This window comes from Tamandua tetradactyla, chromosome 7 (assembly GCF_023851605.1).
Source record: "Tamandua tetradactyla isolate mTamTet1 chromosome 7, mTamTet1.pri, whole genome shotgun sequence".
NCBI classification, from domain to species: domain Eukaryota; kingdom Metazoa; phylum Chordata; class Mammalia; order Pilosa; family Myrmecophagidae; genus Tamandua; species Tamandua tetradactyla.
In genome coordinates this window covers 121,325,293-121,350,361 of record NC_135333.1, presented here as the reverse complement: position 1 = coordinate 121,350,361, position 25,069 = coordinate 121,325,293, and the positions used below count along the sequence as shown (strand labels likewise).

The window sequence follows — 25,069 nt, the reverse complement described above, 5'->3', positions numbered from 1 at the left end:
ATCTAAACAAAGAAAACTACAAGAAACTGTTAAAAGAAATCACAGAAGACCTAAATAAATGGAAGAGCATACCATGTTCATGGATTAAAAGACTAAAATATAGTTAAGATGTCAATTCTACCTAAATTGATTTACAGATTCAATTCAATATCAATTAAAATCCCTAAAACATACTTTTCAGAAATAGAAAAAAAATATCCAAATTTATCTGGAAGGACAGGGTGCCCCGAATAACTAAAAGTATCCTGAGGGAAAAAAAATGAAGTTGGAGGTCTCACGCTACCTGACTTTAAGGTGTATTATGAAGCTACAGTGACCAAAATAGCATGGTACTGTCATAAAGATAGATATATTGACCAACAGAATTGAATAGCGTGTCCAGATATAGACCCTCTCATCTATGGAGAATTGATGTTTGATAAGGCAGTCAAGCCAACAGGGACAGAACAGTCTCTTCAATAAATGGTAACTAATTTTTAAAAAGTTAGCTCAAAATGGATCAAAGACTTACACAATAGAACTAAGAGCACAAAACTATTAGAAGAAAATGTAGGGAAATATCTTATAAATCTTATAATTGGAGGTAGTTTTATAGACCTTACACCCAAAGCAAGAACATTGAAGAAATAAATAAATAAATAGGAACTCCTCAAAATTAAACACTTTTGCACATCAAAGAACTTCATCAAGAAAGTAAAAAGACAGCCTACACAATGGGAGAAAATATTTGGATCAACATATCAGTTAAAGGTTTAGTATCCAGAATTTATAAAGAGATTGTTCACTCAACAACAAAAAGGTAGCCAACACAATTACAAAATGGGCAAAAGGCTTGAATAGACACTTCTCAGAAGAGGAAATACAAATGGCCAAAAGGCACATGAAGAGATGCTCAATTTCCCGGCTATTAGAGAAATGCAAACCAAAACCACAATGAGATATCATCTCACACCCACCAGAATGGCCATTATCAATAAAACAGAAAATGGCAAGTGCTGGAGAGGATGTGGAGAAAGAGGCACACTTATCCACTGTTGGTGGGAATATCAAATGGTACAACAGCTGTTGAAGGCAGTTTGGTGCTTCCTCAAAAAACTATATGACCCGGCAATACCATTTCTAGGTATCTACTCAGAGGACATGAGGGCAAGGACACAAACAGACATTTGCAATTTGCACACCAGTGTTTATAGCAGCATTATTTATAATTGCAAAGAGATGGAAACAGCCAAAACATCCATCAAAAGACGAGTAGCTAAACAAACTGTGGTATATACATACAATGGAATATTGTACAGCTGTAAAACAGAATAAATTTCTGAAGTACGTAACAATACGGATGGACTTTAAGGACATGGACAATATGCTGAGTGAGATTAGCCAGAAACTAAAGGATAAATACTGTATGGTCTCACTGATATGAACTGACATTAGTGAATAAACGTGGAGAATTTTGTTGGTAACAGACTGTTAGGAGATAGAAACAGGGTAAAATATTGGGTATTTGGAGCTGGAGGGATATAGATTGTACAACAGGACTGAATGTAAAAACTCAGAAATGGACAGCACAATATTACCTAACTATAATACAATTATGTTAAAACACCGAATGAAGCTGAATGTGTGAATGATAGAGGGAGGAGGGCTGGGGGTACAAATGAAACCAGAAAAAAAGATAGATAATAAAAATGGAGGTGGTATAATCTAGGAATGCCTAGAGGGTATAATGCTGGTAACTAAATGTACAAATTTAAAAAATGTTTTTGCATGAGGAAGAACAAAGGAATGTCATTACTGCAGGGTGCTGAAAATAGATGGTAATTAATATTTTAAAATTTCAACTTATGTGTGAGACTAAAGCAAAAAATGTTTATGTGGTACAAAGTTTATATTTTGCCTAGTGCATTTCCTAATATAACTTATGTAGACAGCTTAACTGAATACCACATGTACATGCAACCTTGAGTAGGACATGAGATTTTGCAGATTTGTCCAGAGTGATGCCCCAATAAATTCCAGAGTGATTTGACCAGTGAATAAAAAAGTAGTTGCAAAGTACCCTTCAGGGAGTGGTGAGAACAGAGGAAAATTCAACTTCCCCAGTTGAATTCTTGATATTCTCACAAGCAGTGTGGACAACCAAAGCTATAGTCTGAGCCCCCAGTCTTGGGGTTTGTTCATATGAAACTTAACCCCACAAAGGATAGGCCAAGCCTATTTAAAATTAGGCCTAAGAGTCACCCCCAAGAGAACCTCTTCTGTTGCTCAGATGTGGCCTCTCTCTCCAGCCAACACGACAAGCAAACTCACTACTCTCCCCCTGTCTGCGTGGGACATGACTCCCAGGGGTGTGGACCTTCCTGGCAACGTGGGACAGAAATCCTAGAATGAGCTGAAACTCAGCACCAAGGAATTGAGAAAAACCCTAGAATGAGCTGAGACTCAGCATCAAGGGATTGAGAAAACCTTCTCAACCAAAAGGGGGAAGAGTGAAATGAGACAAAGGGTCAATGGCTGAGAGATTCCAAACAGAGTTGAGAGGTTATCCAGGAGGTTATTCTTACGCACTAAGTAGATATCACCTTGTTATTCAAGATGTAATGGAGAGGCTGGAGGGAACTGCCTGAAAATGTGGAGCTGTGTTCCAGTAGCCATGTTTCTTGAAGATGATTGTATAATGACATAGCATTCACAATGTGACTGCATGATTGTAAAAACCTTGTATCTGATACTGCTTTTATCTACCTTGTCAAAAGATGAGTAGAACACATGGAATGAAAATAAGTAATAGGGGAAAAAATGAGATTCAGCATGTACTTAATGTCTGTAGCATAGTCTACCCATACATTTTTAAATAGCTTCTGTTGTCAAGCACTCCCATCTAAATGAAAAAGGCTTTCATTTGATTTACAGATCAATAGAAATTTGGAATTTCTAAGCCTAAACATAAATACTGGTATTGAAGTTCAATAATATGTTTCTGGAGATATCATATATATTGCTAAAATGTATACACTCTGTAGTATATAAAGAAACCTATTCTACAAGTGAAAAATACAGGGTTCAAAGATGGTTTATATTGTAGGCACACCTGTGCACAAAACACATGAAGATATTGTATTTCCAAAATGAATTCCTAACTGAATATTTTGAAGTTGGACAAGATCAAAAATTAAGTTAAAAGAATTAAGTGATTCCAACAATGGATAAAGGAATATTAATACAGAAAATAAGACTAAAAAAACTGCTTCTCATTGACTTTAATCATTCTTATCATATAAAAGTAAAATAAATGAATATGTTAAAATGGTAGTTGATAAATGTGGCACTTTTCAATAAGCTTTAGTGGTATGCTCTTATAAAAGCCAAAGTTATTATTTTAAGGTAATAAAAAACTGATTTTTTATTATATTCTTTAGGGCTTGTTTCACTTGCTTATTTCTTAGAGTATATATAAATGGATTTAAGGCAGGTGCAACTGAAGAGCTGAGTAATGCTATTACCTTGTTTAAAGATATCCTTTCCTCTGCAGAAGGCTTAATATACATAAAAATGCAGCTGCCATAAGAGATAGAAACAACAATCATGTGGGAGGAACAAGTAGAAAAAGCCTTTTTCCTCTGCTGGGCAGAAGAGATCTTCAGAATTGTTCTTATGATATTTGCATAGGAAAATATCACCAGGGCCAATGTAAGCAGGAGTGTGACAATGGCTAAAATAAAACTTAACAGTTCTATGACACGTGTATCTGTGCAGGAGAGCTTCAGGACAGGAGAATAGTCGCAGGCAAAGTGGTCAATAATATTGGCATCACAGAATTCCAACCCTAGAATCATGGTGAGTCCAGGACAGACTGTTAACAACCCACTCAACCAAGAGCTGAGGACCAGCTGGGTGCAGACTCTGCTGCTCATAATGGTGGCATAATGCAGGGGTTTGCAGATGGCCACATAGCGGTCATAGGACATGGCAGCCAACAGGAAAAACTCTGATGCACCCAAGAAGATGAGAAAAAATAATTGTGTTACACAAGCATCATAGGAAATTGTTTTATCCATAGTCACAATGCTGACCAGGAATCTAGGGATGCAGGCAGATGTCAATGAGATTTCTAATAAGGAGAAATTCCGAAGGAAGAAATACATGGGTGTTTTGAGGTGGGAATCCACCAGGGTGAGCAGGATGATAGTCAGATTTCCAGTGATACTCAGTAAATATGTTAGAAATAGAAAAAGGAAAATTGCAATTTGCCAATTGGGGTCATCTGTCAGTCCTAGTAGAAGGAATGTTGTCACCATTGTATGGTTCTTCATGGCTAAATTCCTTCTGAACTACATCAGACCTGGGGATAAAATAGATAAGTATTTTTAGGTTTAAAAGGCTTCACCGTGCATAGATTTGAAAGTGATCTGAAAGAGACAAATAACTCAGCTGAAACATATTCCTGTAACATTTGATTGTCTATGTTATTTCTTTCTCCATCTCTAAGTCAGAATATTCAGAAATACACGGGGGTCAATGCTTGTCCTCCATCACCAGTGACACCCTTTACAGACCTTTTGTTCCTCTGTGTTTAGCCTATTCACATAGCTGTCAGAATCGCAGGCTTAGTCCTTTTAATTTCACTTTCTCTTTTTACTCATTTTCTGAAATTTTTTTTAACATATCTTCTACACTTTGTAACAGAATGGATTTAATACCTTTTTTTTGTAAGTATCTGGATGTTTCTCTGATATAAGTTTTGTTTAAAATTATGAGAGGTAATCACTGCAATATTACTGAATCCACAAGAAATTATATTGTTCATTTAAGTTGGTTTAGTTTATTTCTTTCTTGTTAAAATGATCTCTTGCTCAATCTTTTTCAGCAAGTTATGCATATGCTGCTAAATTGTAGCCTTTGGCAGCTCAATTTTAGGCGTGAACTTTTTTATTTAGATTTTAGTATCTGAGGATACTATTTCTTGATGGTCTTTGTGTTCCATATTGTCAATCTGAACTTTTTCAATGGAAATTTTATGAATTTTAGCAGAGTATGAATCAGAATTAATGGATAAGTTGAAATTTGGCATGAGATTTGCATTTATTTTTCTCAAATGTCCAAACTCTTTTAACTTTATTAATCAATATAAGAAATACTATTTTATATCCAGTAACATTTAAGTATACAAGCCTTCCCTAAATATAAAGTGATATGTACTAGTCATTATTTTTAATATAAATTATTGTGAAAATGTTGGTCATTGTGTTACTTTAAGGGAGAAGTTCATAAATCAGACTTTCCAATATGCATACTAAATGTTACACAAATATATATTTGATTCTAATTCTGGATTTAATTATCTTAATCTTATCACATTTAAGGAATCAAAAGGATTACATTGTAACTATTTTGTACAAAAACAACAAAATGCTGAAAATACTTACTTTCAATGATCTACACGTTGCGAAACTTTTCCTCTGTATTATTAAACAAAATGTATTAGGAAAGATACTTCCAATAAAATATCTATTTCTTTTTAACCTACAATTATGCTTTATTTCGAACTCTTAACTCCTCATTCGCATTAAAATCCAGGAATGTTTAATAAAAATTCACACCCTAGTGAATTTCTGTCTCTAATCAGCATACTTTGGTATTTTCAAAAATGTTTTTTGATCTCCCTACTTATAAAACTGAATAGCATCTCTATTCTCTATACTTAAAATCTAAACATTTAATTTCTCAATCTATACTCAAAAAAGATTATTCTTTTAGAAATTTGTCACTCAACTGAGCATTTAATAATCTCTTTATGATGCAAGGTGTTTTTATTTTCTATAGCAAGATAGATTTGTCTTGCTTTTATTGCAAACAGGATATTTATTGAGATCTGGTGTGTAGGACCTTGGGAATTCTTGCAGAAAAGATACTAATTGGGTATCATCATCATTAACTATTAAAAAAACAAATTAAGCCTCTCACTATAGCATCCATAGGGAGATCTAAAAGGTTGCCATTAAGATGGAGTCTAATTCTGAGAGTGGAGAATGAAAATTTGTATAAACAACGTTAGTTCTATTAAGGTATAATAACCAAGAGAAATATGTTTCCTTCAAGAGAGAAAACCAGAGCTCTCATTTTCTATTCGAAACAGAGAATTGGAATAGAATGTTGCTCTCCGACAAATGACAAACATGTTTTACAGCCTTAGATTTACTGACTGTTTACCAGGTCTTAAAATATGTTTCCTTTGAACCTTTGGATTCAAACATGCTTTCATCTCATCCTCTTCATACAACCTCTTAGTGTGAAATATCTACTACATACCAAATGGCCAGCCAGGAAAACAATAGCATACTTGAATTTTTAGAAAGTACCTAAATATGCAAATTTAATTAACTTAAAGCTATTTACAGAAAAAAAAACATTAGGAGAGCAATCTACATATCCCCTAAATTATGGAGACTTTTGTTCTTTCATTTAAAATAATGCAAATGTAAGAAAAGCAAATATTTTATATTTACTATTTATTGAAGAAAATATAGTTAGAATGTATAAAGGATGATGAAAAACCAATGTGAGTTGGTTCCAAAAAACCTTAAAGAGGTTTGCTGTACAGAAGGATGGCTGTATCTGATTAAAATATATCTATAGGCAAGCAGCTATCTTTGGGGAAGATTAGAGATATTTTAGAAAATATGTATAATTTATGTACTAAGCTAATGAGAAAACTGTTTTCCTTTTATGTATTAACACATCCTCTCCATATGGGTTTTTAAATTGACAAAGAAGGATAACATGTATATTACAATTTGATAAGAGAAACAAAACCACTATGAGTGACATAGAATCAAAATATTTTTAAAGAAAATAAAACTATCAAGTCATATATAGCTCTAGTCTTAAAAATCCAAGGGCTTTTGGTCTGATCACTAGGCAGTGCTTTGATCAGCTACTTCAGATCATCGGGACCAGCTCTGAGGGAGGCAATGTTCCAATTCCCCTCAGAGAAATACAGCCTCACTTATATATATTTGTCATACATATGGTGACAAGAAGAGCTATCTACTATATATTTTCTGGCATGCTACTGCAGTTATTTCCTATAAGTCTAAAAATGAAAATCTGTAAAAGTGATGATAAGTCTATGGTTATGGAAATACAACACATACTGAGAAAATCTATAGCAAATGCAACAAAAAGATAGGTGGACTAAGAGGAATAAGTATAATATATGCTATTGAAGTTAAGGTGGTATCAAATCAAATATGATTGTGATATATTTAGGATGTTAAATTTAATCCAAAAAGCAAACACAAAAAATATGCAAAAATATGTACAAAAAGAAATGAGAAGGGACAGCAAAGGGTAAAATGCAAAAAATAAAATTAAATTAATGTGAAGTAGGCATTAACAGAAGAATTGAGGGACAAAGCAATCATAAAACAAGAACATGTAGCAAATTGGCAGAAGAAAGTACTGCATTTTCAGTAGTTATTTTAAATTTGTAAGGGTTAAACTCTCCAAAGGTTAAAGATTAGCAGAATGAATTTAAAAGGCTAACCCAATCATGTGTTTCTTACAAAAGATACCTCTAATTTAAAGACAGGGAGGCTGAAATATTCATATGAAATAAAATAGACTCTATGACAACAAATGAAATGAGATACACACTTTTGCAGGATAAGCAGGTAACCTATATTAGGCCTGAGGGATGAAATTTGTCTCTAATGGTCTCTAAAGCTTTATTATCTCTCCAACCAGGCTGATGGCAGCACACAGCCAGGTAGAAAGGGCGCACACCTACGCAAAGGCCCACAAAGTTTCTCATCACTGGGTGTGCACTGAGCTTCTAGCAGATGCTGCTGAAGGGCTCCCATGGCCAATAGCACCAGCCACTGAACAAAACTGGACATAACTAGAATAAAATAATCACAACTCTCCAGCTTAAAAAAAAATACGGCAAGTCATTGACACTGTTCATCTGGGACATGGACAATACCTCCCCACACCTTTATGGATATGCCATGCAAAATGGTTGGGGATGATGTAAAACTGAATGTGTAGATTTAAGATAAAAGTACCATGTTGCATTGAGTAACTCAGGGAGGACCCGGCAGGTGGCAGGTTGGATTCCTAGTCTTTTTATATTGGTAATCCAGTTCCCAAAAGATATCAGGATGGTCGTCCATATATAGGGACCAAGCCAACTAATCAGCTCCCTTAAAGTTATATATGGTTTTGTGGACTGTATGGGTAGCCTTACTTACCTGCTAATTAGACAGGGCGATGCACATAGGAACAGCCATTTTTAAATGGGCAGATTCCCACCTCTCTCCCAGAAACACCTCACAATTGGGATATGATTTATAACTATTGGCACTGTAAAAATAAAAAGCTGTCTGATAATTTGTTCCTCTGGCTATATTTCCTCCAGGAACTAAAGCCATTAAGATAAAATTGGAAATTGAAGCTTTAGCTAAGCACACTGCCATGCTCTTAATCAAACAAAATACATTTTAATTTTAATGATGAGTAAAAGCACCCCGATGAAAAGAGTTGTTTCATAAAACAGAATGGCTTTAGATCTCTTGATAACTAGGCAAGGGGAAACTTGTGCGATGTTATGGATAGGATGTTATGTGTATATTCCTGACAATCAGGTTTCTGTTAAAGGTGCCTTGCATAAAATGAAGGAAGAGGTACAAGCCATTCACTCCCTTTTACAGGATCCTTTTTGGTCTTGATGGAATTCCATGACAGGTACTTGGCATTAAATAATAGTAACCTTATCATGTCTGTCCAAATTTTTAATAATAATTTTCTGTTCACTTTATTGTTGCTGTGGCCCACAGTCCCAAGAAACAACCCTGTGAGATAAGACATCCCCTAAAATGCAGGTCATTTAAAGGATGGAGTGAGGGGCCCAAGAAATTGTTTATTATAAACAGCCTGCTAAGATGGCCACTGTAAGTGCTTCCAGGTCTGAAGTTCCAGAGAAGCATGATACAGCATAGCTGTAGCCATAACATAGCACCTGTTATGTAAACCAATAATGTAACATATACCCAATCGTGTATCCTATGAATGATGTCACCTGTTGGTAAAATTCCACTTTTGCATCATTTAGCATATAAGGGACTATTACTCTGTAAGCCTCAGGGGAGAAAAAGATGAGAGAAAGAGAAAGAGCAAAGCAGAGCTGAGGGAATGATTAAAGATAACCACTCGATCAGAGGCTCCTTCCTTTCTTTCAATTTGCTACCAGACCAGAGCAACTAAACCTTAAGATATGAAATGACAGATGGATCTTAATCTTATTACTGGATCTGTGTTAGCAGAAGAAAGTTCAGAAAGTGAAAGGGAAAGTTATAGAGGGGTTTCACTAAACAGCTGAAAGTCAAAGGAACAAAAAAAAATAAAAAATAAAAAAATAAAAATAAAAGGAGTGCCTAGAGAAGCCGCAAGGTCTGTTGTCAATAGACAGAAAACTATAGACCAAGCATCATTAGCACCCAGGCTCTGGGAGAAAATATTATTATTTTGATGCCTTGATCTTGCACTAATCCTACCTTCAAAACCATTATCATTGTTTAAGCCACTCCATTATATGATATTCGCTTTGGCAACCAGGAAACTAAAACAGATTTTGGAACCAAGAATATGGATTGCTGCTATCTCAAATGACAAAAATGTGGAAACAGCTTTGGAATTGGGTAAAAGGTAGAGGCTGGAAGAAATTCAAGGTGTTGGATAGATAAATCCCAGATTGTTTGAAGAAACTATTGGTAGAAAATGTGGATGCTAAAGGCAGTCCCCCGAGACCTTAAAAGTAAATGTTGAATGTGTTACTGGAAATTGAAGTAAAAGGATCTCTGCTCTAAAGCAAAAGAAAACGTGGTGAAGTTGAGGTCTGATGGTGGATAGAAGGCAGTACTTTTAAGCAATTGATCTGAAGAGATTTCCAAGCTAAGTGAGAAGGTATAGAACTTAAAGGAAAATTTGCGAAGTAAGAAAAACTCCCCACAAAAGTAGAAGAGGGGGAAAACCATTTTATTACTGAATAAGTATTGAACCATAATGTGACATTTATCACATGCAATTCACTAAAGAGAATGCAAAGAGAGAGAGAGAGATTTTACTCTTGTAAATAGCTGGACAGATGCAACATATTGCATTTATGTACATATGTAGAAAGGATAAGTAGAAGACTGGACGTTAGCATTTTTCATACATGGCTCATCCTAAATTCAGCTGGTAATTGGGGTGACCATCTGAACAATTGCTATCATTCAGAGGAAAAATGAACTTCTCATATCTTAATGAGAGGTAAAGACCATTTAGAGCCAGGTGCCTGCTTCTATCTACTCTCCCATAGAAATGAGGACATTGTTTTCTCTGATAACTCCATTTCAAAGAGACGGCTCTTAAGTCCTTAAGAAAAAATACCTGGTTTACAAAAGTACAAAGGGGGCTATTTGACTTCTGAAAAGATTTTATACATCTCAGATAGACAAAGAAAGAATTGACAATGTAAAGTTCTTAAAAGTAAAGTGCTAAGGAAAGAGTAGGGGAATCAATTATTACATCTAAGAAAACTATTTTAGCTTTCTTTTATTGTATTTACACTTACAAAACTCACAAAAGTTAATTACATTGAAAACCATGCTCTCAGGTCTTTTTGTTAAAGATTACTAATATTCAATACAGGCAAAATCATACCGAGGTCACAACCCATGTTAATGATTCCTTGGTTCTCTTCAGTCACTATCAAGACATTCTTAGATGACATTTGGGATAATGTCAAAAGTAACTAGAGCAAGTAATGGAGGGATGATGTATATATAGCATATTTGGGAGACATTTTTGCCATTCACCAATATTTACATTCTTCTGAGTATCAGTTAGTGTCCAAGCAGGAAATATATATATACACCATCAGGGGAGATTTCATACAAGGAACACCATATACAGATTGGCACTGGTAAAAGAGAAAAAGGGTACTCAAAGGTAACTCAGAAATAACTATCACCTCAGGATGAGGTTTTTAAAAAAGGAACTGCATGTGTCTGACTTCTGGGAATAGTCATAAAAAGCATTGATCCATCAGATTGCTTGCTTAGAAGGGCAAGGTGGATTTACAGAACTCAGGAACTCAGAATAGAGGCTTCATGGAGTCTGTGTTCTTACTCATGAATATGTGATGTTGTGTGTTTGCTTTCGTCCCTTGAAAGTCTGAGGAGTTACTCCACAAACTTAGTGTGCAGATCATCTCAGAGCTGTGTTGTGGCTACTTCTGAGAATCTTAAAATAAGCTAAAGCTAGGGACAATAGTCTCTATGAAGTCACCACTGTTGGTGTCATACAGGCAGATATCAAGGCAAAAAAGAAAAAGGAAAGAAAAAATCCCTCTTCTTCTCTCCTACTTTCCAATTTAGCTCTAATGTCAGGAAAGCAGGCGGCAAAGGAAACCTGGTAATGCAGTTTGCAGAGTATGATTCCCAAATTTTAGGGTTAAATACTGAAGGGTAGATTTGGAACTGGAAGATGATCTGCAAATAATTAGCCCATTCACTTTTCTGACAATTAATATCATTTCAATTTCTTACCTTCATAATTATAGATATTTCTTTTAGACTATTTACAACTATGAAATATAGGTTGAAAAATGTATCAATCACAAATGAAAGTACATACTAACATCTGCATTTTTATCCATCTTATCTTCCTTCTGCCACTTACTGATGATAAATCAATTGATATTTTCTTGGATCCCAGCAGGAACAAAATATGGAGGTGAGTCTTCTGCCAATTTGCATCTGACATATATTGGGAGTGAGAAATAAATTTGTATTAAGCCTTTGACATTGTATATGAATGAAGCACAGCATGGTCCATCCTGAATAATGCACTTTATTAATAACGTCTTTATAAAAAAACTGCAGAAAATAACACAGTGTTACCTGTCAATATATTTTTCTTATTTCCTTATCCACATTTCCCCAAATAGTTCATAGAAGAAATGGTATTGGTGCTGGCCTCTTAAATTTGTGTCATCTTGCAAGATGGTAAAGAGGGATTTTACTGAACTACAATGTGAATGAATATTACTCAAAGAAGAATAAAACTGATTACACTTTGGTTTTCCCTCTGGTGAAGACACTGAACTTGTTTTTGATTGTTTGGGATAGAGCAACAGTATTCTGTTGCTTCTCTAATGGCTTATTAGAGAACCCTTTATATGGGTAGAAGTTTTTCTATAAGTGTAATTAAGCATCAGAGGGAGAGTCTATGCCAGATAAGATGCACTTGCTTATTAACTTTCTCTCTACCATTTTCTACATGGAGAGATCAGAGGGTAAAAACTTACTTTTCCAAGCTCCTTTTAGGAATATTGTGGGTACCTAAATTCAAATATTTCCACAATCCCTCAAAATACTACATTAAGCTTAGGAATTCCTTTCAGGAATATTGTGAGTACCCAAATTCAAATATTTCCACCCATCTCCTAAAATAATATATTAAAAAGGAGAATAAAGTTACTCATAGCTCAAGTCCTCAACACATTAGATTATAAAAGTGACCTGACTTTTATATTACATCATAACAAAATGTAATGTAGGAATATTATGGAATGGATGAAAGTTAAGTATGTCTTAAATATGCCAAAAAAGGAAAAAATTAAAAAGAGAAAATCAAGGAGAATGTACTTCAGAGGGAAATGCCATTAAATGGAAAACGAACGAAATTGTTGCATCAGATTTTGGATTACCAGGGAGTTTAAAGAATGAGATAGGAAATTTTACAGAATCTGAACTGGCTTTCTGAAAAAAAAATCAATCCTCACTTCTGAGGTTGAGAAAGGTACTTGGTATATGAATTCAATATACTGAACAACACATTACTATAAATTAGCACATTAAAATTATACATATTTATTATCCCATGAATTCTATAGCTCAGGAGTCCAGGAAATGCTTAGGTGGGTGTTCTGCAAACCAGCCATCAACGTGTTACAAGGGCTAGATCTTCATTTGGAAATTGAACTAAAGGTGGGAGCTGTAGGGCTTACTCAGGTTTTTGTTTGTTAAGTGTACATGGAATTAATTTACTTATGTCCACAGAGTTCAGGAAAGTTTCCTTCTCCTAAGGCAATAGCAGAGAAAGAGAGACTCTAGATGAAGGCTGCTAGCAATAGTCTTTTATGAGGTACAATAATCGTAAGAGTGTTGTTACTTCATCTTTCTCATATTCTGTTGGCTAGAAGTGAGTAAAATGTCCTATATACACATGGGAAGGAGAACACTAGCAATTGGGGGTAGTGGGAACTATCTTAAAATCTAACTACTGCACTTGGGAAAATATTACCCTTGAAAGTTAAGTAGAGAAAGTAAAAGAAAAGTTGCCTGAAACACTGACACTTACTCAATATATCTACAGAATATCAGAAAAGAGCCAAATGAATGAACAAAATACAAATATTATTAACTAACATATAGATTATATTTGAATTATTTTTTCCCAAAAACAAATAGACCCTTGTAATTTTATAGAAAAAAATGCAAATTAGTGATCAGGGTAAGAGTTTTAGAATCATGTAATGGGAATAGAGATTTGCTTCCTGTGGTTATAGAAGATTATTGCTGTCCTTCAGCCTGTGGATTTTGCCTGACAGTTGCATCTGGGGTTTAACGTCTGGGATTCTTGCTGACAGTCCTATTGAATCTCAGTCCTATGGAAAACCTCAGTCATATTGAAGAGGGAGTTCTCATTCAACGCTATGTGATAATAAAGTAAAAAAAATTCATCTTCTGTTTTACTTGGATGTAATACTAAATTGGAATGTGTGTATCTTCAATATTAAATCCTCTCAATATTGCAATGCAGCATGAGCTATAACATGTCAATAAAGTACCTGATACTGCACTGGCGCACCACAGGCTGGCCAAGTAACAATCCCCAAACACCTGGTAGAAAAGATGAACCAAGAGGAACAGAGAGAAGACCAAATAAGAGTTTCTAAACCCTAACACCACACAATATGGTAAAGATGGGGAAATCTAATGTTAATAGAAGCAGACAAGAGCAAAAATTGTGTAAATTCAAAACCACTCAAAATAAAATAAAGTAAGATAAAAATTGGGTTTATGTGAAATGTTTTAACTTGTCAAAAAATTAATTAGTAATATCCAAAAAATAATCAATGCTAATTAAGTAAGAAATGGCAGATGCTTTAAAAAAACAATTAAAAATTGTGTTAATGGTTGGTGGTGATGGTGGCACAACTGTGAATGTAATTAACAACCTAGTTTTATAGCTGGTTAAAAAGGGGATATTTTCAGTAGTGTTTATGTTATTAGAATAAAATTTTTTTAAGAACTACAATTATAGAACTGTGCAACACAGAGAACCTTAATGTAAACTATGGACTATAGTTATTATATAATAATAATGTGTCAATTGTATCGAAAGTGCCAGATGGATGTAAGATGCTAGTAATGGGGCAAGAATTTTATATTTTATGTTTTCTGCATGATTTTTGTCTGTCTAATTCTCTAATTAAAAAAAGAAACAATTAGGTCAATTATTCATTTTGGAAAGAATGTTAAAAACCTCTTGAAATTAAAAAAAGTATATTTTGTATTTAAATGTATAATAATTATACAATTAGTAATTTGGAATGATATTGAAAATTTTACAAAGAGAGTAACAGAGATATTTGGAAAGATAAAAAGACATAAAAGAACAAATAAATAATATTGAAAAGCCAAAGAGAAATCTCAAGTCTGCTTTTATCCGAAGGTCATCTGGTTAATCTCAGTGAAATTATTTTTTACAGGGACTCATTCAGTACTGGAGACAGGATAAAAATTAGTAACTATTTAATTAATAAAGTATAATAAGAAGAGTTAATATATGAATGTGGGCCCTGAGAAGAAACCAAAACAAAATTTGCCTATCTTGAGTCTGCCACAAGAGAAATTGTGGGGTGGGGGCAGGGGGTCCACTTGATAAGTAGTGGCCACAGCTTCACAGAATGGCCATTTCAAATCTATATCATATGGGGGAAAGAAAATAAACAATTAAGTGATTATTTAAAAATTGACTTTTGTAAGTAGCAATCCCTGCGCCTGGCAGAAGAAGGTTAAATCCAGACCTCAAATCCCAGATATAAAATTAATAAGAAAAATAAGCTCACAGGAAAAAATCAAAATAATCATAAAATAAACTGAAAAAAAAAAAGTAGAGCTGTAGGGAAAAAATAAAGCACACCAGATTGATAATGCCCTGATATGTTAAAATAATCTGCATTGAATCTATTTGGTACCTCTCAAATTCTTCATTCCAATGATTATACTTAAATTTCTAGTTTTCATATTTGGTCCTTATGCTTTTAATGTTCACTTTCTCTTAAGTTTTTTAAATGATAATTTTTCTTTCATAGACAAGTTTGTCTCTTAGTATTTAATATTATTTGATATCATTTATTGAGGAAAGATTAAATTTAAGAGAATAGATATTTTAGCAGAAAAAGGGACTTATAAGCAGGGCTGAAGATATATGTTCCAAGATGAACTTCCAGAAAACTTTTACAAAGCCACTCTGTAGAACAAAGCTATCAAGCCTGCAGCTGTTTCTACCACATTCAGGAATGAATTACTGCTAATACACCAACACTCAACTACAATTAGAAGCCTTCCCTATGGTTATTATTGTCAAGTGCAAATTCCCTATGGTTGTTATTGTCAAGTGCAAATTCTATCTCTCTTTTTATTTATGCCAATAAAAATTTCATTTCTCATGTAAGTGAATCTGAGCTGGACATCTTAATCATGCTCTGAACTCTGATTGCAAGGTCACCTGAGAAAGACTGTTATTCTACAATTTATTTGCAGCCTCTCTACTGTAGGAAGATAAAAGAGAAGATGATTGGAATATAAGGTGATTGAGTCAATGCATAGTATTTACACCACATATTAATTCACATGTATTTAAAAAAAGAGGCATTATAATTATGCTTCCATAAAGATGCAACTATCATCATTACAAACAAAATACATTTATTGTCTCCCCAGAAGGGGAAAGTTGTATGTCCCGTACGATTCTGACTTCGACTTTGAATGATCCTGATCCACTATCTGCTTTTAAACAAAATAATAAAATACAAGTACTATAGTATATTATGATATAATATATAATGTTCCTAGTATCTTTCAATCTATGGGATAAAGCAATGAAATTCTCTAATACCAGCATCTTCTCTTTAAATATTAAAAAAGTGGGATGAGGGGGTGGGGGCACAATTGGAATGTTATATATGTATCATATACAGAGACACGCTCATATATATATGCACACATATAATAAATATATACAAATATACACGTAGTCATGTATTTATACTTGTACATTTTATTAAAATTGCATATAACCTGAACAAAGTATACCTAATCTTAATTCAAGTCTCAATATGTATAAAAGAAATCTTGACAAAATTTAATATATTTGACTTAAAAACTTAAAACCTTATGCTTCTTTAAGCCATTATTCTATTATTATTATAAGGTGCTAGATTACATTTTTAGATTTCTTTCTTTACTACCCATTCCATACATGCACATATACACATATGTCATGGTCAGGTTCATGTGCCAACTTGGCCAGGTAGTGATGCCCAATTGTCTGGTAGGGCAAGCACTGGCCTATTTATTACTATGAGGACATTTCAAGGACTTAAGTCATGATTACATTGGCTGCATGCACAGCTGATTGCATTTGTAATAAGCTAAAGGGAATGTCCTCTGCAATGAGTGACACATAATCTAATCACCAAAAGGCTTTAAGGAGGATCCAGAAGAGAAAGTCATTTTTCCTGCTGCAGCAAGCCAGCTTCTCCTGAGAATTTGTTGAGGAGATGCCAGCTTATGTCCTGCCTTACAGACCTTGAACTCTACATCCCCACAGTTACATAGGATACTTTTCTACATTTTACATTTACAGATATCTCCTGTTGATTCTGTTTCTCTAGAGAATCCTAGCTAATAGAGCTTGGAACTGGGAGTGGTTCTTAAGAAGCAGAATCTTAAAAATGGGTTTTTATGACTGGCTATCTACTCTTATTGAACTTGAAGGCACTAAGGACTTTAAGGACATCAGAATGACACTGCCAATCCGTGGGGTGAACTGGCAAAAGAAATAGTCAAAATACCACCATTGGATTCTTCCAATACTTCTCTTATACGAAGCCAGACTCTGGAGGAGAATGTTTTACACACTTTTACAGAGTTTTGTGGAATTAGGAGGTATAGAGATGTTAGCTAGTTGTTGTTAGATATGCTGTATACATTGATAAGTGAAAGGGATGAGCTGAAGGCTTCAAATGAGAAGCTTATGCACCATATGACAGATGTAAATGTTTCTATGAGTACCCTGAAGGAAAATCATATTTCCTGCAGCCACAAATTTGAGCTCTCTGAAAATCAAACTCAGATTCTCATTGTTAGGGTTGCAACTTTACAACATAAACTGGAATCTCAGTCTTACGTGGTGTCTGCCATTAAAGTAAGGGCATGATTGGAAAGGAGTGGGAGCCTGAAAAATGGGATGTAACATTTGGATTGATAATGATGGCAGTGGAGAGGCTGAACCCTAGATCATGCTGAGTGTTTTCTATAACCCTGTAATACTCTGCACTGAAAACATAGTTGCCCCACCTCGAGCCTGCCGTGAGGATTTGGCTACCCCACCTCCACCTGAAGAGATTAACCTTAGAGTGATTAATCCTGTTTCACCAGATGAAACTGTAACTGAATGCCCTGAAGCAACTGGCTTGGAAGATATTTCTAATTCTTTTCATGACCTGCCACCATTACTCCTCATTTATTTCAGACTTATAACTAGACTGAAGTCCCAACAGGCCCCAAAAGGTGAAGCATAAAGTGTCACCCATGAGGAATTGTGCCATACTCCAAATGAACTGCATGAGTTTTCCAATTTATATAGACAGAAATCAGGGGAATACGTGTGGCAGTGGATTTGAAAGGTGTGGGATAATGGTGGGAGTAATATAAAACTAGATCAGGCTGACTTTATGGATATTTGCCCACTAAGCAGAGATTCTATATTAAATGTTACAGCTTGAGGGGTTAGAAAAGGCATTAGCAGTTTGTTTGGATGGTTGGCTGAAACATGGATCAAAAGCTGGCTGACATTACCTGAGGTTGAAATGCCAGAACTGCCCTGGTATGATGTACATGAGGGGATCCAATGGATTACAGAGATTGGAATGTTAGAGTGGATTTATCATGGAAAGCCTGCTCATACACTCCAGGAATGTCTGAAGGATGCATGTTTTACCAGAACTGGGATAAATAAATTTGTGAAACTAGATTCATCATCCCTGAAGAGCTCTGTAGCTACCCATCTCTGTAGGTGAGATATTACTGCGGGAGCTGTGGTCACTGAACTGGAGACCTTAAACAAGATGAGGATGATCAGATTCTGAGTTGGCAGAAGCCAGGTGGCAGCACTTAATAGCCAAAGACAATGTGGACATGGTTATCATAATGGATAGCCGACTCAAAGCAGGACTCAAAATAATCTGACTCCCAGAGATTTGTGGCATTGGCTAGTAAATCATGGGGTACCTAGAAATACAGTAGATGGGCAGTCTACTAAATTCTTGTTTGAGCTGTATAAGCAAAAGAGTTCTAGGTCAAGTGAACAGAAGTCTAACTTGAATTACAAAAAGGGAGAGTGATGCCCCTTAATCAATTTCCAGACTTGAGACAGTTTACAGGCTCAGAGCCCCTTGAATGAGGGAGAGGCCAGGTCCCTTTGGGGGTGGACCCTGTTACATTGCCACAATTTTATACAGTTAACATTCCTCCAAGCTTCCCCCAAGGAAACCAATGGCCTTCTACCAGGGTAACTGTGTATTGAGGAAAAGTAAATGATCAGATATTTGGGGGATTGTTAGACACTGGTTCAGAAGTGACATTAACTCCAGGGGACCCAAAATATCACTCTTGCCCAACAGTCAGAGTGGGGGCTTACAGAAGTCAGGTGATTGATGGAGTTTAAACTCTGGTCTGTCTCACAGTGTGTCCAGTGGATCCCCGAACCTATTCTGTAGTTATTTCCCTGGTTCCAGAATGCATAATTGGAATAAACACACTGAGCAACTAACAGAATCCTCACATGTCCTGCACAGACACACAAGTTATAGAATTGTTAAGTTTTATTTTAGCCATTGTCACAATCCTGCTTACATTGGCCCTGGTGATACTTTACTATGCAAATATCATAAGAACAATTCTGAAGATCTCTTCTGCCCAGCAGAGGAAAAAGGCTCTTTCTACATGTTCCTCCCACATGATTGTCCTTTCCATCTCTTATGGCAACTACATTTTTATGTATACTCAACCTTCTGCAAATGAAAGGGTATCTTTAAACAAGGGGTGGCATTACTCAGCATTTCAATTGCACCTGTCTTAAATGCATTTGTTTGTACTCTAAGAAATAAACAAGTGAACCAAGCCCTGAAAAATATAATAAAAAAATCAAGTCTTCAACTTTTAAATAATAGCTTTGGCTTCTTTAAAAAGCACACCACTAAAGCTTATCGAAGCTACCCCTTTAGCATATTCTTTCATTTTATTTTTATATGATGACAATGATATAAATCAACCAGAAGCATTCTTTTAGTCTTATTTTCTGTATTAGAATTCCTTTATTCATTGTTCACTTAATTCTTTTAACTTAATTCTTTGATTTTGCCCAATCTCAATGTATTGCACTGGGAATTCATTTTGAAAATGCAATATCTCCATATTTTCATGCACAGATGTGCCTAGAATATAGACTACATTTGAACTCAATAAGTATTTTTCTTAATTTCTACGAACAGTTTTCTTTCTTATATTACAGAGTATATATATTTCAGCAACAGATATGATGTTTCTAGAAACATAATATTGAACTTCAATAAAAGTATTCACATTCAAGTTCAAGCTTGAAAGTATCCAAATCTCTATTCATCTGTAAAGCAAAGGAACATTTTTATTTAGGTAAGAGTACTTTATATCAGAAGCTAATTTAAAGAACATAGGTAGTTTATGCCACAGTCAGACATTAAGTAAATGCTGGATCTTAAATTTGTAACTAGGTTTTAAAATTCAAACAATATGGAAGTAACTGTGCAATATTGCCTTTTATGTACATCAGTGGGAGTATTTAATCTGGAAAACTGAGGCAATGAGTAACAACTATCCTAAAATATTTCAAAATCCAAATGAGATCTATATAACCCTAGGGGATTCAAGTAAAACCTATTTTTGAGATTTTTGAGATACATGTTTTAAATCATGCAGAACAGTTATTTGTCTGGCAATTTTTTGCCATGTTTCCTCTCATTTCTTTACATGTGCCTTTTCATTCTCTGGGTTTCCTTTTTTTATTCCAAATATCATGCTCTGAATAATCATTAATGTTTTACTAGTTTCTCTTGACAGACCATTCTCTATTTTACGTTATAGTTTATGCAGCATGTATCTCAACACAATCATCCGAAAAGGCACATTCATTTAATTAGAAATTCCAAAGAGTGAACTATGGCATTTCATTGTTTCAAATTTAATTTTTTTATTAAATTCCATTATTATTTTTTTATTAAACTCCTTTATTCTCTTTCACTTTACCTTGACTACTGTTTCTTCATAGCACATAGTAATAGCAATTATTCTAGGATTAATTTTCTGTTTCAAATATTGTAATATCAGGTCTATGAAAGTAGGGCCTTTAAGTTGTTCACCCTTCTGTTCAAAAAGCCTAGCACATTGTCCAGTATACAGTACTGCTCATTTATATTTAATTAATGAACGGCAACTCTAGAATTACAATATTTTAAAATTTGTTTTATATTTGTTTATTTTATCACCCTTTTTAAATATTGTCAGAAGTTTTCCATCATACATCATGTTTGCTTATGGTAAACAAAAGGAACCTGTTCTATTTACAAGGGCAATGCTGTTTCTGTTTTAAATGACATTACAGATGTTTAACTTGATTACCTTCTCAACTTAGTCTGATAATATTTCATACAGCTGTTGTGTTTAATAATTATTGCATATTGTTTTTTATAGTTTAATGTGATATTTCTGTCTCTGTCTATTTATTGATCTATCAACTTTCTATCTGTATTTGCAATATATTTTTTTCCAGGTAGGTATCTGTGATTTCTCTTCCTTTCTAACATTGGATTTTCTCCCAGAGTAATACTAATCATCAATATTTTGTACTCTTCATTATACATACCTATTAAATTCTCTTTTGTCATTTAGAAAGCTATTCTTCTGAATTTTGAGAAAGCTTTTTATATTTGTCTTCCTAATCATGGCTCTCAATTGCTACAGCATCAAAATTATGGATTTTAACTATCTGACTTGTAATTCTATTTTAGCTTGTTTCTCTACAAAGCTGTACTATATTAACCTTCTGTCTTTTCACCGTTTTTTTCAACCTTGCATCCTGTTTTTCTCATTTTTGCTATATATGCTTGTACTTTTGTGTGGCTTTTTATTTCCCTCTTAATAAGACCATATATTTTTTATTGTATTGAACATGCCAAGTCAAACTTACTTCATCTGGCACATTCAGAAAGACTTTCTTATTTTCTCTTTTCTTTTCTTGTTTTCTTTCTTTCTTCTTTTTTAATATATCTTCTTTTGCATCATCTATGTTCATACCAATTTTTTTCTTTGTGTTTTTCCTTTCTTTCCTCTTCAGGACAGCCAAATCTTCTTCAAGCTTATATACTTATAGGCCAGACAGTGGCACACGGCTTCCATTATTACTTTATCTCTGTGTGACATATTCCAGTATTTCTTTGTCAGTTTATCTGATCTGATGAACTAAAGGAATTGATGAAAAATGAGAATTACCAAGATTTTGTCTAAAAGGCTTGTATATTTGTGTGTAATCCCAAAGACCATGGAATTATCCCTTTGGATGTGGCTTTATCTCTATTAGAGACACTTGATCATGTATGAAAACATCACATAGACCAATTCATAAATTAAACTTATGAAGATAGAGGTATAACTCACCATTTCCTTTTTTCCTTTTTTAATAGTATAATGTAACATATAAACAAAGAAAAGAAAGAAAAAAGCAATAGTTTTCAAAGCATTCTTCAACAAGTAGTTACAAGGCAGATCCCAGAGTTTGTCATGGGCTACCTTATGATCCTCTTCCAATTTTTCCTTCTAGCTGTTCCTGAATGCAAGAGACAATTATCATTACAATCGACTTTTTTTGCATGTGAAAAATAACACATATTTCAAACCATATTATTTAAAAGCAATAAATTTCAAACCAAGCAACACAATTAGTTGTAGCATATATTTCAGTGTTTGGTATGGGTTACAATTCCACAATTTTAGGTTTTTACTTCTAGTTGCTCCTAAATACTGGAGACTAAAAGATATTAACTTAATGATTCAGAATTCATATTCACTTGTTAAATCCTTTCTTCTCTGTATAACATCACCATCACCTTTGTTCTTCCTATCCCTCTCTTAGGGGTATTTGGCTATGGCCATTCCAACTTTTTCATGTTGGAAGGGTCTTTCAATAATATGGGGTAGGGAGGTGGAACTATCTGATGCTCTATTGAGAGATTGGGGCCCTCTAGGTTTCAGGACTTATCTGGCCCAGGGACCCATCTGGAGGTTGTAAGTTTCTGGAAAGTTGTATGGAACCCTTGTGGAATCATTTATTGCCCTATGTGTTCTTTGCCAGGATGTGGAGGTCCTGGTTGGGGGTTGGCAAGTTATGATAGGTAGCAATGTCTAATTGAATCTTGCATAAGAGCCACCTCCAGAGTTGCCTCTTGACTCTATTTGAACTCTCTCTGCCACTACTTTTTCTCCTTCTCATCAGGATGGAGTTGTAGATCCCAGTGCCAGGGCAGGAGTCATCCCTGGGAGTCATCTCCTCTGTCACCAGGGATACTTTCACCCCTGGATGTCATGTTCCATGTAGGGGGAGGACAATGATTTCACTTGCAGAGTTGAGCTTAAAGAGAGTGAGGCCACATTTGAACAACAAAAGAGGTCCTCTAGAAGTAACTCTTAGGCATACCTATAAATAGAGTAAGCTTCTCCACTACTTACATAAGCTTCACAAGAGCAAGCCTCAAGATCAAGGGCTTGGCCTATTGTCCCTGAAGTTTGACACTGTATCAGAGGATTCTCTGTTTCTCCATTTTCTTTTAAAACAAAGAAAAATAATACAAAACACTAGTGTCTGAATTTGTGGTCAGAGAATGGTGAAGATTCAAAACCTCTTTGTACCATTTTCAGTACTCAATTTCTTGGGGCAATTCCTTCAAAGGATTGGTGCTGATGATAGCTGTTTTCATTTTCTTCTTCCTAATTAATAATTTTCTAAATACAAATGCACTTGCCTTTATTAATGGGGACCCTTTAGAAATCCGTGTTGTTGTATTGTTTACAAATTTCATGATGCTGAGAGTTTTCATTGAGTCCCATCTATCCACGAGTATTTGATAATTATGAAGATAGAGGCTTCAGAGGACAATTTTAGGCATATTCCTTATTAAATCCAAAAGGCTCCAGCACCATCTACCTAACTATATCAATTTCCACTTTTCCACCTTTCCATCCTCCAAAAGATACCGGGGACAACTGAAGTATTGAGCACTGCCACACCTTTATTTCAAGTGACCATTTCTTGTGCAGTAGGCTTAATGTACATGAAGATACAGCTTCCATAAGAAATGTAGATGACAATCATGTGAGAAGAGCAGGTAGAAATGCCTTTGTCCTTGTATATGCAGATAGACTCTTCTAAATCATCCTTATGATAAGTGTATAGGAGGTGATCACTAGCATAACGATGACAAGAAGTGTCACCAAGGCTAAACTAAAACACAAGATTTCTATGTGTCTGGTCTCTGTGTGAGACCACTGAAGTATTGAGCACTGCCACACCTTTATTTCAAGTGACCATTTCTTGTGCAGTAGGCTTAATGTACATGAAGATACAGCTTCCATAAGAAATGTAGATGACAATCATGTGAGAAGAGCAGGTAGAAATGCCTTTGTCCTTGTATATGCAGATAGACTCTTCTAAATCATCCTTATGATAAGTGTATAGGAGGTGATCACTAGCATAACGATGACAAGAAGTGTCACCAAGGCTAAACTAAAACACAAGATTTCTATGTGTCTGGTCTCTGTGTGAGACCACTGAAGTATTGAGCACTGCCACACCTTTATTTCAAGTGACCATTTCTTGTGCAGTAGGCTTAATGTACATGAAGATACAGCTTCCATAAGAAATGTAGATGACAATCATGTGAGAAGAGCAGGTAGAAATGCCTTTGTCCTTGTATATGCAGATAGACTCTTCTAAATCATCCTTATGATAAGTGTATAGGAGGTGATCACTAGCATACCGATGACAAGAAGTGTCACCAAGGCTAAACTAAAACACAAGATTTCTATGTGTCTGGTCTCTGTGTGAGGGAACTGAAGGACGGGGCCATATCACATATGATATTGTCATTGCAGAAATCCATGATGACCCTCGGAAGGACTTCCAGAAATGGAGCCAACCAAGAAAGAAAGACCAACTTGGTGCAGACTCTGCTGCTCAAGACAGTTGTATAACGCAGGGATTTGCAGGTGATGACATAGTTATCATAGGACATGGCTGTTAATAAGAAAAATTGCTGCTCCAAATAAAAAGTACAGAAGTAATTGAACTTTAAATTATGGGTAAATTCTTTTGTTGCTCAGATGTGGCCTCTCTCTCTCAGCCAAAACGACCAGCAAACTCACTACCCTCTCCCTCTCTATGTGGGACATGACTCCCAGGGGTGTGTACCTTGCTGGCAATGTGGGACAGAAATCCTAGAATGAGCTGAGACTCAGCATCAAGGAATTGAGAAAACCTTCTTGACCAAAAGGGAGAAAAGTGAAATGAGACAAAATAAAATTTCAATGGCTGAGAGATTCCAAACAGAGTCTAGGGGTTATCCTGGAGGTTATTCTTATACATT

The 25,069-nt window shown here is 35.0% G+C and overlaps 1 protein-coding gene and 1 long non-coding RNA gene across 2 annotated transcripts in view; one reads left to right on the top strand and one right to left on the bottom strand.

Moving 5' to 3' along the window:
• LOC143690093 (uncharacterized) overlaps window positions 1–24,731 on the top strand; it is a 119,633-nt gene extending 94,902 nt beyond the window's left edge. The window contains exon 3 of the long non-coding RNA XR_013178994.1: window positions 24,579–24,731. This is a non-coding gene — a long non-coding RNA (uncharacterized LOC143690093). The remainder of the gene's footprint in view (window positions 1–24,578) is intronic.
• LOC143690091 (olfactory receptor 6C74-like) lies at window positions 3,375–4,601 on the bottom strand. Its single transcript, XM_077168083.1, has one exon. The coding sequence runs from the start codon at window positions 4,311–4,313 to the stop codon at window positions 3,375–3,377; it is 939 nt and encodes a 312-aa protein (XP_077024198.1). The 5' UTR covers window positions 4,314–4,601.
• Window positions 24,732–25,069: the final 338 nt, after the last annotated feature.